This window comes from Betta splendens, chromosome 5 (genome assembly GCF_900634795.4).
Source record: "Betta splendens chromosome 5, fBetSpl5.4, whole genome shotgun sequence".
In the NCBI taxonomy this organism is placed as follows: domain Eukaryota; kingdom Metazoa; phylum Chordata; class Actinopteri; order Anabantiformes; family Osphronemidae; genus Betta; species Betta splendens.
The window spans coordinates 1,996,196-2,012,887 of record NC_040885.2 but is presented as its reverse complement, the minus strand read 5'-3'; the positions used below and the strand labels follow the sequence as shown (position 1 = coordinate 2,012,887).

Below are 16,692 nucleotides of genomic sequence, written 5' to 3'. Positions count from 1 at the left end.
CAGGACGCCCGCATTCCGAAGAGAAGCTGACGGGACGAGGAGGAATCAGATAAAGGAAGACGCGCGAAGAAGCAGCATCAAAGGGAGACCCGGAGGAGAACGCAACGTGATCGTCAGACACATGTCGGCTAAGCGCGTGGGGCGGGACGGGGGATGAGGGACGGGCTCTGGATGGTGGTACACAGCGCTGGGGGAGCCGCGTTGACTAAATCGTGAGCTGGGCAATGGGAGCGCAGTGCGCATCACACGAATGCAAATCAGCGCCAAGTTTCACGCGCGGGTCCGACGGGCTGAACGGCGGCGACTCGGTCCTGGAGGGACCTCACGAGCAGCAACACAGCTCCCCTCGGTCATACATATTAGATCACAACATCCACAGCAAAAGCCCCGCGGGGCAACGCTTTTATCTCCGCGGCGCCGCTCTCGTGACGTACAGCCGCGCGTTCACGCGTCACGGTGGCTGCGCGTGTTCCGGAGCAGCTGAGCCGCCGCGGACAGGTGAGGCCGGCGGGGCCTCGTGTTGACACAGCTGCCGCGGCGGTGAGCGCGCACGCGGAGCGCTGACAACCGGACGAGCCTGTTTGAAAGAGAGCGCCGCCGGAAGGGGATTTACGAGCGGCCGCGCACCACCTGACCGACCCCTGCCGAAGAACTGAGACGAGCTTAAGGGAGATCAGCCGACCCCCCCCCCCCATATATCTTTTTGTGCTCTCTATATCCATTAAATAGTGACTAATAAGGCGCTTATCGGCGCAGCAGGGGGGCTCAGCTCCGACCGACCAATCGCTGCGCTTCTTCTTTCCGCCCTCAGCGCTCACCTTTGCGCCGTCGCACCTTTAACGCGTCTGCCGCCTTTAAAACAAAGCAATTTTGGCGATTGTTATGCACCCGGATTTTACCAAACGGAGGGAGGGGGAGTAATAAAGAAAGGAATGCGGCTCTGACGTCCAAGGGGATTATTCCTATACATTTTCACCCTGTTACACCTGGTGGGATTCCTGTATAGTCAGGAATTGTTTCCAGTGAGGCTTTAAACCGATTTGTAGATTATGGAAGGAGGTCAGAGCTGCTGGTGATGTGCAGCCACAGCCTCCCATGTTCATCCATCGCTCCACTCTACACACACCAAACTCTGAGTCCTTTGTGCTTCCAGACTGAAGAAATGTGGGTGAATTCCCTCTACTATCTATGGCGCCGCCTCTGTAGTGTGTGTGTTCAACACGTGATAAGCTGGAAGATATTATTCCCTGAGCGAATTTACTGAGCACCAAGACACTTTAGATAAAGCCCAAAGGCTAAATATAGGCTGTGTTTTAACTTAAATCAATACAGCTACTGAATCTGGATCAGAAAGCGAGTCTGTGACTTTTCACTCAACTTACATGTTTGAGAGTCGACATGCTCAAATTGTGTCAGTCCATGTCTTCAGGGCATCACAAACGAGGTAGTGTCATCCTAACGCAAACTGCAGAAGACAACTGTATTAGCACCAATCTGGGCCAAGGTCCAATTTCAAAGTGTCTGACTGAACTGTAACACCCAGTTACAACATCTCAACAGGGCTTTATAGAAAGGCAACAGTGTCTCATCCACAGCTGCTTCCTCTGCATTGAAACAACCCATTCACATATGGAACAAGAAGCCTAAAATAACCATCTGCACTTTCAAAACGCTTGGCAGGAAAAAAAGGGGCAAATCCTCCGTTGTTGTTGTTTTTTTCCCGCATCCAGACAGACAGCCTGGTTCAGGAATCTGTTAATAATAGGGCTTAACGCGGCTGCATGAGAACGAGCAGTTCTCACTGACAACAGTGGAATCAATCAAGGTCCAGCAGACAGCCGCGGCAGCGCCGCGCGTTCTGCCCGTTCCGCTCCTCAACAATGCAGCAACAGGGAGAAGTTGTTATTACCGAGCAGCGTGACATCGAACCTACTTTGCTGGGAACGGATCCCACGCGAATCCGCGCAGATGCGGTCGGATTGTGCCGCTGCCCGCCGTTTAATTAACACGTCACACGAACGGCGCGCTCTTGTTTACAGTCGCTGGGAAACAATACGACATATTGAAGCGAGTCTGTTTTCACGCATTCCTGGTCCCCGCCGTGTCAATTTGCGGGCGCGTTATTCAGCAAATGGAGGGGGGGGGGGGGGGGGGGCACAGAGCATGTGTTCCCACACTTAAACCCGGCTTCGGAGGCATCCTGCATCTGCATAGTCGCTGCAGACGAACGTACCGGTTCGTGGCGACACACACACACACACACACGCACACACACACACACACACACACACACACTGGACTAATTAGAGGAAACAATATCATATATATCGCAGGTGTCTCGCCGACTGACACATGTGGGGTTTCTGGGAAAATGTGCGTCATGTTAATCAATAAAACAGCAAATGGCGTTTGTTTTAAGAACACGTCACAGAGCGCGTGCTGACAGCTTTTAAATAATACGCCCAGACAGGAGGAGAAGGACATCTTGGAGCCGAATCCCGTCTTACCGGAGAGCATGACCGATGCCTTCGGAGGTCTCCGTGGTCCTCTGTAATAAAACCAAGCCGAGCAAAACCATTCCGGCGCGACTCAGCAGAACCGAACAGCGTCCTCCAATAAGCACCGTTTTATTTATCGAGGCTGACCCGAGGAATACGCGCAGAAAAGCCCGTCGTTCATCGTGGCTCCGTCCCCCCAATTGTAATTCACCAGCAGCCTCGCGACCTCCGCTGCGTCGGATCCCCTGCGCATCTGAGCGGAGCCGCTCTGAAAAGGGGGGGAGAAAGGTTTCCCTTCCGCTCCGGATGAAATGCCTCCGTTTCTCACGCGCAGAGCCAGCGCAGCGTCGACGGCCCTCCCAGATGTGACATGCCTTCAATGTGCGCCGCTTAATCGACTCCCACAGATGTTGTTATCCAGTTGTCGTCCAGACACGCGCACGATGACGCTGGGCAGCGGGAGCGAACGTACAGCTGGAAGCTCACGCGCGTACAGCGTCAGTACGAGGTGCAGAAATCACTGGACAACAATATGGTCGAAGTGTAGATGTAATAGTGTAATTGTTCTGCTGACAGAAATGCTGATTTTTTCAAATATGTTCAAATAGCAAGACCTAATAAAAGTATATTGAAAAGAAAACCATAATAGGTTGTCTGTATTTTCCTGAGCGTTTGAAAGTGAACAAAATACACAAGCAACGAGCTTTAGTACTTAAATAACATAACTAGAAAACAATTTCTCAAAAATAAATTCTAATTAACATTTATACAAATGAGGGGGAATGAGGGAGTTTAACTAGCAATTACATTACAAGTATTAATAAGCTGTCACCCAGCAGCTGAACAATTAACGACAAATATGAAATTTACAGCTCGTTCTGTTACTTCATCTGCTGTAAGTAAACCCTGAATTGTTCATATAATCCAGTATGACGTAGCCCGCTGTCTGTTAACTAATTAAGACAAATTAGGATTAGCGTTATTAAGGAAGTATCAGGTTGGTGTTTTACACATCTGGTTCATAAAAAAAACAATAGTGCTATGGTGACGTTTCACTGTAATATCCATTCATGTTGGTGCAGGATTATTAGGCCATATCATTTTTAAGACTAATTTAACTGTATTAGCCAAAACACTGAAGCAATGGTAAATTGTTCTATAATTAATAATAAAAATTATCACTCACGTCACCTCAAACCACCACATTTGTTTTTCGGTTTGATACAGTCGGCATAAAGAAGTAGTTGGTCAAATTTTTATGTCACAAAAAAGAAGGTTTAAAAAAAAAGGAGGTTTATTTGAACAATGCCTCCAAAGACACAAAGACGATTACTGAAAAAACATGTTTTAATTCCTCACAAAGTACAATTTAAAGACTAAATTATATTACTAATATGACCTCAATACAATTATAAATTACATAATTTTGCAACTTGCAACAACTACAAGATTCAGGAGGTCTAACATATCTCTATGCAGTTGATATAGAACAACTATACGAGTGTGGTTTTGGATTAAAACAGTTTAATTTAAAGATTTGTAAAAAGACAAGTGTCAAAAATGACTCTGTTGAAACAAACATAAAATCAAACAGTGTTGTAGTAAATTAAACGGTGACAAACACAAAAAGGAAGGAAAGTAGCTGCAAAAAGTTGAGAGGTAATGTTTAAAACTGCTTATGCTTTCTTGGCTGTTTTTTTTGGGGGGGGGGGGGTCTTTTCAAATTGATCAGAAAATATTTGAGAAGATCTAATCTAAGGAGACCAAAGAAACAATCTTTGACTTGTTTACATATTACTCTTTGCCTTCGGGACATAAAACTGCAACTGTTGAAGATGCAGCGGTCTTCTGGAGCCATGCCGACCATCTGTCCAGGTTGTACCCGGCTGCCAGCGGAGACGGCTCCAGCGTGCTCGCAGCCCTGACAAGGACTACACACACTGGATACGTGAGTGACGGTGTCACTTTGGGGCCAGTAATACACAAATCCACAAACCAATAAACAGTCCTAGAGTTCGTAGCTTATTAGGTCTCAAATATCACAGTGAGTAACATGGGCACCATGAGAGCCCCATCCAATAAGAAGATCCAGTTAAACGCCAGTTCCACCTTTATTTTTGAGATGATGTAAACAGAATTTTGAGTAACATGGCCACTCAAACATTTAGTAATGGTGACAGTTAAAGATTCCTGTGGATCCAAAGTCCGACAAAAACATATTGTCCAGAAGGAAGCACATCTGGTTCCCATGGGATGCCTTTGGTGATTTGTCAAATAATCAAATCTGTAGAATATCATGATGATTCATTACTAAAAGAAATAACTATGACAACAGGAGACCAGGGAACCTGTGGCTTCTACCGTTGTCAATGTGCTAAATTCAAATTACTTGTAGTGCTCGACAATTACTACAAACGCTCACAGTCCTATCGACCAAGAAGTCACACGTTGACGCCCGCTCTAAGATGACTGGGCTTTTAGAATGCGGATCCCTGGGGGACAGTCCCTGGCACACCACGTACTTCTCCAGCCCCAGGAGCAGATTGACCACCTCATTGGCAGAGGTAAGGCGTGCTGGGAAGCTGTCGTACAATGGGTGGGTGGGCAGCAGCGGCTGCTTCTGAACAGTGACCTGGTAGCAGAAGCCCGGGTCGATCAGAACCATCGTGTCGATCATGCTGGACTTCTTACAGCACTGGAGGAGCTGCAGCTGCGGCCCTTCCACCATTATGGCATACCACAAGATTGGCAGTACAGAGGTGCGCAGAGACTGCAGCAGTTTCATGAGCTGGCTTTCTACATCCACACCGCTCCCTGCTGATTGATCAGCCAAACTGAATATCTGTGTGATCTGCAGACAACGAGAGAAAGAAAAAGAGGTTTTATTAACTAGGATTCCTGAGAAAAGGAATGTTTGGAGTCAGAGTAGGACACGGACCATAGGCAGCTCCTCGTCATCGTTTTCTTCCTCCTCTGCCTCTTGTTCAACGTGGTTTTCAACATTTCTGTTTGGATGTAAACTCTCTGCATTCCATTTGCTTTGCTGGTCCTGGAACAGATAAGTGAGGAACTATGAGAGGGAAAAGAGCAACCGAAAAACCTCTCAAGGCAAAAATCATTCACCTGATAATGGACTGTGCTCCACTCTATAAATACCAAACTAAAGGCTTAAGAAGCCTCACGAAAGATCAAGATTATACATTTTCCTGCTGCCTTTTTTACAATAATGATCAATGAGCAGTATTGGGCTCTAAATATAAAATGTATAGCTTGATCCCAGCCCAAACACTGCAGCCATCTGAGAACAGTGGGATGTGAGGCAAGCACCACTGCACTTAGCCCCATAAACCACACTGGCACACCCCGTGACACACCCACGAAGCAGATACTGCAAATCCAACAACAGCTGTATTTAAAATTCTAGTTCACACCACAGGATTGCAAAGATACAACATAGACTATCTTCCTAGGTGAAAATGCCAGAGAAAGTCAACACAAAACGCCGAGAGCAGATCAGAATTAGAGTTAATGATCTTATTAAAAAAATAGAATGCACCAATATCCTAGCTCCCAGTTTTTACACAAAAGGCTTTGGCTTTTGGCAGTAATGTGTCCTGGAGCAGCAAGTATTTCCATTTGGTCAAGTCAAAGGCAAAGGCAAAACTACGAGAAAAAATACACAGCAAGAAGCGAGGGGTGACAAGCAGGGAGCAAACAGCTTGGCAGCGACGTGTTCCTTCATAAGGGCATCCAATTCAATTTTGTGGAAGGCCTGGTGCCAAGTGGTTAAGACACGTACCATATAATTGCAACATGCCCAGTTTGTCTAAAAGCCTTTGTTGCATGTCATTCCACCATCTCCATCTGCCCTCTTGTATCATGTCAGCATCTAAACTGCTAACAGCTATTCTAAAATCAGGAAAATGCCCCGAAAATAATACATTTGAAACACTCAAATACTCAAATAGGAGCATGTAGAAATTAAATTAGCAAATTGATCATTAAAACCCCTAGAACTGGAGATTATGTTAAGTTAACACTGACTAAAAAGCCTGGAAAAATACAGTTGGATCCAGGCCTGGATTCACTGAACTCAGCCAGAGCCACCAGCCAAAGAACAGCATGACAACAGATAAATAAAGAAACAGACAGGACAAGCATTGGACAGCAAATACAGATACACAGTTACCAAAAAAGTGAGACTGTCTTTGACAGATGTAGGAAAGTCAACACCTAAAAACACAAAAGCTCCACGACCAAGCACAACAGTTAATACACTTTTGACTGGTGCAGACAAAAGCAGGAGAGTCGCAGGAATAGGTGGAGGAAGAAAAGAGCTTACTGGTTGGGAGTTGTTATGGTTGCCGGTATATGGGGCTCTGTCAGACAGTCCATTCTGCTGAATGAAATGTGCCTGCTGATCCCTCATGCTCGGTTCATGGGAGTGTTTGCTACCTGTTGCTGGTTCTGAGATCCAATTCATCTAAAAAACAAACAAAAAAAAACAGTGAAGCAAAATGAATCAATAGCCACAACTCACTTCTGAAGTGGCTGGTCTTTTTCACTCACCTCTTGAAAGTAACCGTCATCGTCTTCGTTGTCTGTGAAGTCCAAGTTAAAATGTGGGCCTTGGTTTTTCTTTATTTGATTCGGCTTGCGGCTGTATGTGTAGTGGGGTCTGGGCCGGCCTGGTAGTAGGGAGCCGTCTAGACTGCAGTCACCTTGTCCCATCTGGAAGGGCAGCAAGTGTCTCTGTGGGATTAAAGCACACAAATAAAAAGCATAATCACAGCGGATGGTTGAGAACAGCCCTGGGGTGGGTCTGGGTCCTACCATCGCCTGCCTCTGACACTGCCGTAGGCGACACTTCTGCCTCTTCTTGTTGCTGCCTCCAAACTTGGGTTTGTCTACACAGAAGTCACAAGTGCCACAGTCCTTCCTGCAGAGGCAGGCTTGGCATTCGCCACACGAGCGCCGCTTCCGCTTCTTATGCCACTGTAAACAAAAAGCGCAGAATAAAGATAAAGTGAAGTCAGACACTGAAGAACTGCTCAGAATCAAATAGGGAGAGGCCAGTTCGGAGTCTATTAATCCACCAGGTTAACGGAACACGTCCTCTTTTCATCCTTTTAATAATTCCAATAACAACTTTGTTCAGGACAGCGTCTAAAAATAATAATGACAATATAATCCAAAAAGCTCACGTCATCATCGTCGTCCGTTGAAAAGTCATCATCATCATCAACATCCATATTGACATTGTCATTGTCGCTGCTTTTCACACTCGGCAACTGCACCAATAAACCATGATCAGTGAAAATTCTGACAATTTACCAAGTGGTAATAAAATAAATATTGTAATACATTTGTTTATGTGTTACATTAAAGGTTACCTGTGAATCTGTAACTTCACTCTGTAATATGAAATAGAAATAGATTTTGTTAGAACGACTGCGATATGACTTAGTGATGATTTAATGATTTCAATTAAATGATTTAATGTTAAAATCACATGATTTGTATTTCCCAGATCACACCTGTCCCACATGATTCTGAATACTTCGGGATGTTTTGAAAAGGGATTTACTTTACTAAACCATTAAGTTACAAAAACACATTACAGGATCCCATTTTGTTACAGGAGCTTTCCTGTAAACCTTCAGATTCTGTGTCCTCTGCTAACGCAACACAACAATACAATACAACTGGCTCTACGACCAATTTGAGGACATCACCTTCTACTATTCTATTTGAAACCTAATAAGTTTTAAAAGCATTATTACCTGAAAGCTCATGCATGTGTCATCAAATGTTTCAGGCGTGTCATTGTAAGTACTCTGCAGAAAGCTTATACTTCCAGGACTCTAATCAAAAAGACAAAAAGGCATTAAGGTGTGTAAAGGTAACATAACAGAACAAACAAACCCAAATACATAAGTGCTGTGCTGTGGTTAGAGTACCTTGCGGATGGGACATATGCATTTGCGTTTCCGGCACACGCGTCTTCGGGACTCAGGGCTCTGCAGTCCGTGCTTGCAGTTGGCACACTGTCCACAGTCCACTGTGTTGGCACATCCCACACACTGCCCACATGGGATCCACTAAGGGCGGCCGAGAAAGAAAAGGGAAGGTTGATGATGTACAGGAAACGTGTAAATGTTTAAGGAAACCATTTCTCTCCCTTTCAGGATGCCACAGCTGACTGCATGCTCTACACTAGGTAATCCAACTCCGGGATTTATTACGTTATTATAGAAGTGTCGTCTTCGCATCAGGGGTTGCCACAGCGAATGAGTCGCATGCTTGTTATTGGCAGGTTTTTACACCAGATGCCCTTCCTGACGCAACGCCTATATTTATGGTAGCTTTGGAAAGGCGACCTGTGCCACCTGGCCCAGGGGCTTACTTTATTACAGAAGTGCAACAGGCTGAAATAGCCTCCTACACATACTGTACCAGTAACAAACACTTGATGTCTGCGTATTCAATATAACATCCTGGTAGTCTCCATTAATGGTTTGTCAGAAGCAGCTATGGAGAGGAAGATCTATATCTATTCTACCAGATGTTTGTGAGATGTGTTTCAAACTGGTAGATCAATAAAAGCAGCCAAACAAATTCAACGAAAAACAAAAAAACTCAAAATCCAAGCATTATAGACTGAAGTAAACCTGGATTTTAGTTAACATGGATAAAATGTTGTTGCTGAACAATGCTTACCTTTCTAAAGCGACTCATTGGATGCTCCTTTGTCTTCGAAGCTGTCGAAGGTAAAAGGAAAAGGAAAGATGAGCATAGAATAAGTGAAATGTTAACAATGTGACTGTTTATTTTTGAAACTATGTTCGCATCAAATCATTAAGCGCTAAAAGTGACGGACCCCAACAGGAGGGACAGCAGGGCCTCTTTCTCTGTTTGTCGTACCATGTGCCCGTGAAGGAAGCGCTACATCGCGCGCAGACCCTGCAAGAAACACAGTAACACATTACAGTGTGTCTGAGCAACACACCACCATTAAGTCCTTTTAACACACTCACAGCGTGCTGTCCTCTGTCCCAATATCTCCATTTATGGAGGGGAGTGGACGCAATCTGAACGATGAAGGAACAGGAAGTCGAATTGTCTCCTCCTCAGTCGGATCCTTTTCGCGACTCACTTGGTTTGGAGTTCCAACTCTAGTGGAGGAAGAGTAGCTTGTCTGCTTGTTGAGGGACAACCCGCTGGGGGTGAGTCTATGGTTAGAGTCCGGAGTGTCAGCTCCATCTCCTCTCTCCATGAAGCTGGATTCCGACGACGACCGCTCTCTGACCTTTTTCTACCAGATATTCAAAATTCAAAAGAACTTTATTAATCCCAGAGGGTAATTGCTTCGCACACTAGTGATTGCTTTCACATAATATAGAAGGTGAGAAAGTGACAGTGTACAGTATTTTAAGCAGTATTAAGAGGCCAATACCTTTAGTCTGTTCCGAACTCTAATGGGGGGAGTGTCACGATCGTAGAACTTTCCAGACTTAAAGTCAAAGTTTGACAAGTCGAGGACTCCTTGCAGCACTGAAAGCAGTTCTACCTTGCTCCTCACTCGATCACCCTTTGGTCTGTAAAAGAGATCACACATATGTTTGCAAAGGGAAAAAAGTCATGATTGGCAAAGTTGTTTAATGTTGTCTTCAATCTTTAAAACGAGAAGTACACAGGGACACCGGTTGTTGCCCTGCAAGAGTGTTGTCTTCTTGTTTTCCTGTCTGTTCCCATCAGGGGTCGCCACAGCAAATCATCTGCTTCCACCTAACTATCCTGGGCATCTTCTACTCTGCCACCAGCCAACCTCATGTTCTCTGTCAGCACATACATACAGGTGATGCACGATATTATAATTTTTCGAGAAAGACTTGATTTATTTCAGTAGTGCAACCTAAAAGGTCAAACTAATATATGAGATAGACTCATTACATGCAAAGCAACACAGTTCAAGCCGTGATTTCTCATAATTAAGATTGGATTAGAATATTGAACCTTTTCATAATATTCTAATTTTCTGAGATTGTGGATTTGGGGTTTCATGACCTGTAAACCATAATGATCCCAATTATGACGAATCACACCTTGAACTATGTTGCTTTGCATTTGAATGAGTCTATTTCATATATTCGTTTCACCTCTACGTTTACTGAAATGAATGAAGGTCTGCACAATATTCTAATTTTTGGAGTATCGCATGTATATTTGTCCTAAAAGAGTGTAGTTCTTAGATTCCTCTATTTTGAGCCTCTTATAAATAACTCTGTTGTAGCTAGTGAAGATGTGACTCCTAATGCACATCCAGGGAATGGACATTGAGAGAGTGGACTCTTATAAATACCTGGGTGTGCATCTGAACAATAAACTTGGACTGGACTCATAACATGGATGCACTGTACAGGAAGGGTCAGAGCAGACACTACCTGCTGAGGAGACTGGTCTTTTGGAGTGAAGGGGCCACTCCTGAAGACCTTCTATGACCCTGTGGTGGCATCGGCCATCCTGTACGGTGTGGTCTGCTGGAGCAGCAGCATCACAGCGAGGGACAGGAAGAGACTGGACAGGGTCATCAACAAGTCCAGCTCTGTCCTGGGCTGCACTCTGGACACGGTGCAGGAGGTGGGTGAGAGAAGGGTCCTGGATAAACTCACATTCATCCTGGACCATAACTCTCACCCACTGGAGGACTCACTGTCTGCTCTAGAGAGCAGCTTCAGTAGCAGACTGAGCCACCCTCGCTGTGTAATGGAGAGATATCGCAGCTTTCCCATCTACTGCTATGAGACTGTACAATCAGGACTGTTAACTACCTCCCAGTCCAAAACCTCTCACACTACATCAGTGGTTATGTTTAAAAGATGCTTCCATGTGCAATATTTGTCCAATATCATGCAAAATCCCTCCGTGATTCCATACACTACTCACGCTGTTCACCTGTATATGCAGTATTGTGCCTACTTATGTTAGCTCGGTCACTGTATTCTGTTCCTGCATCATACTCATAATGTGCATTATCCACTATCTATCTCAGAATCGGCATCTCTCTCCAACTCTGTTCGTGTCCTCTTGTGTTCATTCTAGCTGTTGTACGGTGCAGTTTCCCCGCTGTGGGACAAATAAAGGCATTCTTATTCTTAATATTCTTAATCTGCTCAGACAGTCTCAGGGTCAGTCACAGTCCAATCCAGGAAAAAGAACAACATAGAGAATCAATCTGTTAAAAAAATTCCAATTGCTCTTGTTATTAAATCAACAACTCTAACAACAATAAGGGAATAATATGCATTATAAATGCAGACTCCATTGCAACATAGCTACAGTTAGAGATGCAATTGTGTTTTACAATTTCAATTGTAGATACAACAGCTCTAACAGCTTTATCCACCAAAAAGGAACCAGTTTTTTTAACTGAATAGTACTTACCCTAGATAATATGTATCCGTCTGTCCAACGCTGCAGCCTGAGCGCCTAATTACTTCTCTGCGTTTCCAGCCCTCTCCGAGCTCTGGGCATTCGACCCATCCCTCATCACGGCGCGATCGCCTGGAGCGGACAGCAGGAAATCTGAAAAAAGGAGAAGGGAATTATGCTCCACATGTTTTTATAACCCTTTGTAAGGAGTTCCCATGACACCATCCATGAAAATGTTAACATCATATTGTAGAACAAGTACAAGTGCTAAATATGTATTACTACTATTTACTAATACAGTCCTTGTGGGGCCATAGTGAAATAATAATTTGTCTACTAGTTTCCAAGAAAATTCAATCTCATTCAAAAGTATAACATAACCACAGAGAACATTGTTGCACCTACTGATTCGTCTTTTTAAAGGCCTTCTCGCTGCCAGCAATGCTCTCACTCATTTCACTTTCTCCTGCCAAGCTTTCTTCTTCTGGGTCGTTACAAGCACTGTTGCCATCGTCATCGTCATCATCCTCCTCAAGTGGTTCGAACCAGTCTACAGGAGGATCACCACCAGGATCACCAGCAGCTTCCTTACTCTGGTCATTTTCCTCCTCCGAGGAATCTTCTACCGGTGCTTTCTTCGTATGCCGACTCTCTGAGAGTGATGGCTGAGAGGCGATTCGTGCTTCAGTGTCTGTGTCCTGTTCCACATTTCCTTCCACGTGCTTCCTGCTAAATACCTGAGCCTCACGCCGTTCCTTGTTCATTGGTGGTACTGGATTCAAATTACCAACGGTGTAAAGTCTTTTCCTGGAGCTCCGCAGACGAACTTGTGTTCTATTTAAAGCGCTTTCATTCTACCTGTGTTTAGCCAACCGGCTTCGGCAGGCAGTACAATCTCCAGGTGAACGACAGGTGCTCAGTGTTTAATGATATAACCTGGAAAATGAGACTCTTGTTAATAAACAGATCAAACAAGGCTCATGTGCCTCGATTGCTCTAGTAACCTTAGCTCTAGCGGTGCTACTGAACTCGACAACAGCTAACAACCCAGCACATATCCAAGTATCATTATCTCCGAATGTAATTACAATAGCAATGCAAACTTTACCGAACTGTGTCGTAGGTATGTGGATGAAATATTCAAACATTTAACTAGATTTTGCAGATAAGTGCTGTCTATTGTTGTTTAGCTTGCACTGGGATGTAACAAATGTTAGCCAGCGTACACAATGTTAGCAAAAACAGCGTTAAATCAGCTGGCCTTAACTGTTGAAATTATTCTGGTTCTCTCAGTCACACTCTAGCTATGATGCTACACATGATGCTAGCTAACTTTGTAGAACTTGCAGTAAATTGTCATGCTGCTGCTGTAACCAAAATAATTCCCCCATTGTGGGATTGATGAAGTCGTAGCCCAGCAAGTTAGCCACATATCTACAGCGTTCTTCCTACTGTATCTCATATACCGAGACGATTCATTTAAATCGCGAGTTGTGTAATCACAATTCACAAATGTATACGATTATCTGGGTGGGGGAAAATACACACCAGTGGGGAATGTCCTTTAGTTACAGTCATCACTTTCCTACACGAGGATGGCTAACGTAGCTAGCTACCACGACTCCAGCTGCTGAGCCGCCGTAAAACCAAAGAGGGCTAAATAGCAAGATGTTAATCCCTCTTGACCGTAAACGTCGACTCTGGCGCCAGCTACTAAGACTAACAACACTGATACACCGCGCCGTATTTTTGAACAGCACCAACGAATATATCTGACTTTCTAAGTAAACGTATTAAAGATATTTTTGTATTTATAATGTTTTTCTGCTAAAATGCAATTGTTCCTCGAAATATACTGGAGACAGGAGGTATTTATCTTGTCTTACTTTCCTTTTCTTTGACTTATCTGTGATATTTAAATATTACATTCGCTAATTAAAATGCGACAGACATTGATAGATGGTGCAAAGTCTCACATCCGGGAAAATCAACTATACAACAGCATAAAATAAAATGAATCGTGTAAGATCAATCAAATTTGTTTTTGTATTGTCTTTATTCTTGCAGGAAAAAAAAGTTGAGTTCCGAAATTAAGAAAGGATAAAAGATACTGAGATACTGAAGGAACTGCTGAGAGCCTCCACTGTCAGATCTCCAGACTCAAACTCAGAGTGTTCTGAATAGTCTGGGCTTGCAGCCTTCCCTTGCTTGAGCTGCCTCGGTGGACTTCTCACCTTATCTAAAGTTAGGGAGAGGCGGTTGTGTGGAGAGGTGTTAATGCGTGGGCGTGGGTGAAACTGCTGGACTGGAGATGTGTTTGGCGTGTAGGGGGAAGGACTTAAACAAATCTATTAGCCAACAAGTTCAATTAGTGTTTTAAGTACTGGTCACCGGTGTCATTTCAGACAATAAAGCCGTTCAATTTAGTATTCCAATCTGATTGATCTTTTTATACATCCAATAGGTGTAAATGATCCTTTGTTAAAATGATAAAAACCTAAATTATGTAAATTCTAGAAATAAATGATGTATCCCAACAGCAAGATCCAAAAGAACAACAAAGTCCAAAGCAGCAGGATCCAGGGTTAACACAGCGTTAACAAAGCCACAGAAAGGTGACAAAACACAGGACGGACTGAGAATATTTGTTTGCAGCAGCACTTTATATACCTGTTGTTCACAGGGTGAACAACAGGTATTCCACAGATATTAGATATTGTATATGTTCTAATATTCCACAAATATTAAAACATCTTGACCTTTTAGGGTGTCAACCAGCTGGTTCAGAAAGCCGGTTCTGTCCTGGGCTGCACACTGGAGACCATGGAGGAGGTGATGGACAGAAGGATGTTGGTAAACTAACATCCATCATGGAGAACCCCCCCTGCACCACTGTAGAGGCTCTAAGCAGCTCCTTCAGCACCACACTGTTACACCCACAGTCACAGTGCAGGAAGGAGCGTGAGCGCAGGTCATTTCTCCCCACAGACATAAGACTGGACAACATATCCAGCAGTGACACACATTATGTACCCACACAGTGTATTTCCTTTGTTGTTGCTCTTGTTCTATTGTGGGTTTATACCCAGTGAATATTCACTGGTTATATTATCACTGTGCAATGTGAAAATTTTACTTAATTTACTTGATTTATTTTTTCTTGTATAGGTAATACTGCAGGGCAGTTTGCCTCTGAGCCTCCATTTTCCCAGGTCTTTTTACCTGTAAAAGATGGATCACAGAAGTGCTGTGACTGACAGAACACCTATGGACGGGGGGAAATGATAAAGGAAACTATTCTAATTCTATTCTTAACCTAACTGGTGATTCATGCCTTTCTTTATGAGCCGTGTGATATGTGGTGCTGAACAAGAAACTTGAGACCATCCTTGCAGTCTTTCATGAAGCTTGACTGTAGCTGCTGCTCCTTGAGGGCCTGTGATGATGTCATCATATTGGATTACTATACTAGTATCATTTATTAGCTCCTCCCATCATTTCCCATAGTCCTCTAAGCTCTGGTTGTTCATAGAGCATAGTGCAATGGAGAGAGAGAGTTGGTTCTTGTGCCTTTTCATAATAGTGGGTTCAAAGTGGCGGCTGTGACTCCACCGTGAGTGCTGTTGGTTTTATTTTCATTGCGAGACTGTCATCTCCTTATGAGCTCCTTCTATTTTAAAATACTGTAAAACATCCGTTTGTTTACCACTTATATGTCTTTCTTCTAACACTTTGCCACTTTTGTGAAGGGGAGTAGATGCAGCATGGACAGCTGATTAGCTCTGTAGGTAGTGTGAATGGTGACACTGGGACGTGTGAGCACATAAGAAGTCACATCCTTAGCACCGTTGACACCTCAGAACCGTGACTGTAAAGAAATGGTTTTAGACTTCTCTCAATTCGCTTATCACGGCAGACTTTTTGGAGGGTTACTTTAAACTAATTGTGTTGCTTTTTGCTTTTTTTTCTCATTATCTGTAGCTACTATTTCCAGCCCTGAACTAGGCGCTGTGCTTCTAGGTTAAAACCAGTGTGCCCCTGAGAGGGCATAGTGGCGCGTAATCACACCTGAGCCTTTAGGCTTCGAAGTTGGTGTCAGTCCTGAGAGCAAGGTGATTTCTATTCAGACTCGCCTCTTGACCCCCTGTCACGGGTCCTATGAGCTCTTCTTCTAAACTCTTAATCTAAACTTCACTGGGTTTGCATTCACACTTCACTTCATTATTCGTCTCCGTTCCATTTTCTACCATCTGAACACGTTTCAAATACTTAAGTCCCATTCTTAATTCTACATACTTTACAAACTGCCATATTATTCCTCCTAAACAAGCCAATTACAACATTAAACAAGCACTTTTCTCCATAACCTTCTTAATTTACAATTTAACTCTGTTAAATTAATTAAATCAGTGTCTCACACATTCTCTTATACACGCAGATACAGACGCTACGAGTCGTTAGTTACAAACACTTAGGACAGACAAGACATTTAGTTACACACGCAGACATGAACACAGACTAAACACCTGGGTTTACACCTAGCTTGTTTTGGAAAGGCCCTCATCATCTGCTAGCTTTGGGCTGAAAGAAGTAGACAGCCCATAATTTAGATAGTAAAAAGAAAATTGAACTCATCTTAACCGTGGTTTAGGGCATCCTGAGCTTCATCGCTCTCCCTAGCTCCTCTGCCTCAGGCCGCAGGCCAATCCTCCTGGCTGAGCTCCCTAAAATATCATGTCCAACAAAAAAGCCGTTTAATTTA

General features: G+C 43.8%; 1 protein-coding gene across 2 annotated transcripts; it reads right to left on the bottom strand.

Moving 5' to 3' along the window:
• Positions 1-3,827: 3,827 nt before the first annotated feature.
• On the bottom strand, positions 3,828-13,630 carry mbd1b (methyl-CpG binding domain protein 1b). 2 transcript variants are annotated; one of them, XM_029151689.3, is made up of 16 exons: positions 13,479-13,630; positions 12,336-12,866; positions 11,943-12,083; positions 9,955-10,096; positions 9,536-9,813; positions 9,379-9,461; positions 9,219-9,259; positions 8,459-8,599; positions 8,282-8,362; positions 7,892-7,912; positions 7,703-7,789; positions 7,332-7,493; positions 7,068-7,250; positions 6,841-6,981; positions 5,437-5,547; positions 3,828-5,349 (listed from the first exon to the last, which is right to left on the bottom strand). In XM_029151689.3, exons 2-16 carry the CDS (start codon positions 12,692-12,694, stop codon positions 4,879-4,881), a joined length of 2,442 nt encoding a protein of 813 aa, XP_029007522.1. In that variant the 5' UTR covers positions 12,695-12,866; positions 13,479-13,630; the 3' UTR covers positions 3,828-4,878. The 2 variants fall into 2 exon arrangements, with proteins under 2 accessions (XP_029007522.1, XP_029007524.1); XM_029151691.3 differs by lacking the exon at positions 13,479-13,630 and adding an exon at positions 10,192-11,624 and having other exon boundaries at positions 12,332-12,466.
• Between the last annotated feature and the right edge of the window lie 3,062 nt (positions 13,631-16,692).

Excerpts from the sequence above, each read along its gene's own strand:
- mbd1b (XM_029151689.3), bottom strand. The coding sequence starts at position 12,694 with ATGAACAAGGAACGGCGTGAGGCTCAGGTATTTAGCAGGAAGCACGTG. Across the intron at positions 9,260-9,378 it reads CTGCTGTCCCTCCTGTTGGG|CTTCGAAGACAAAGGAGCAT; the intron begins GTCCGTCACTTT and ends TACCTTCGACAG. Across the intron at positions 6,982-7,067 it reads ATGACGGTTACTTTCAAGAG|ATGAATTGGATCTCAGAACC; the intron begins GTGAGTGAAAAA and ends TTTGTTTTTTAG.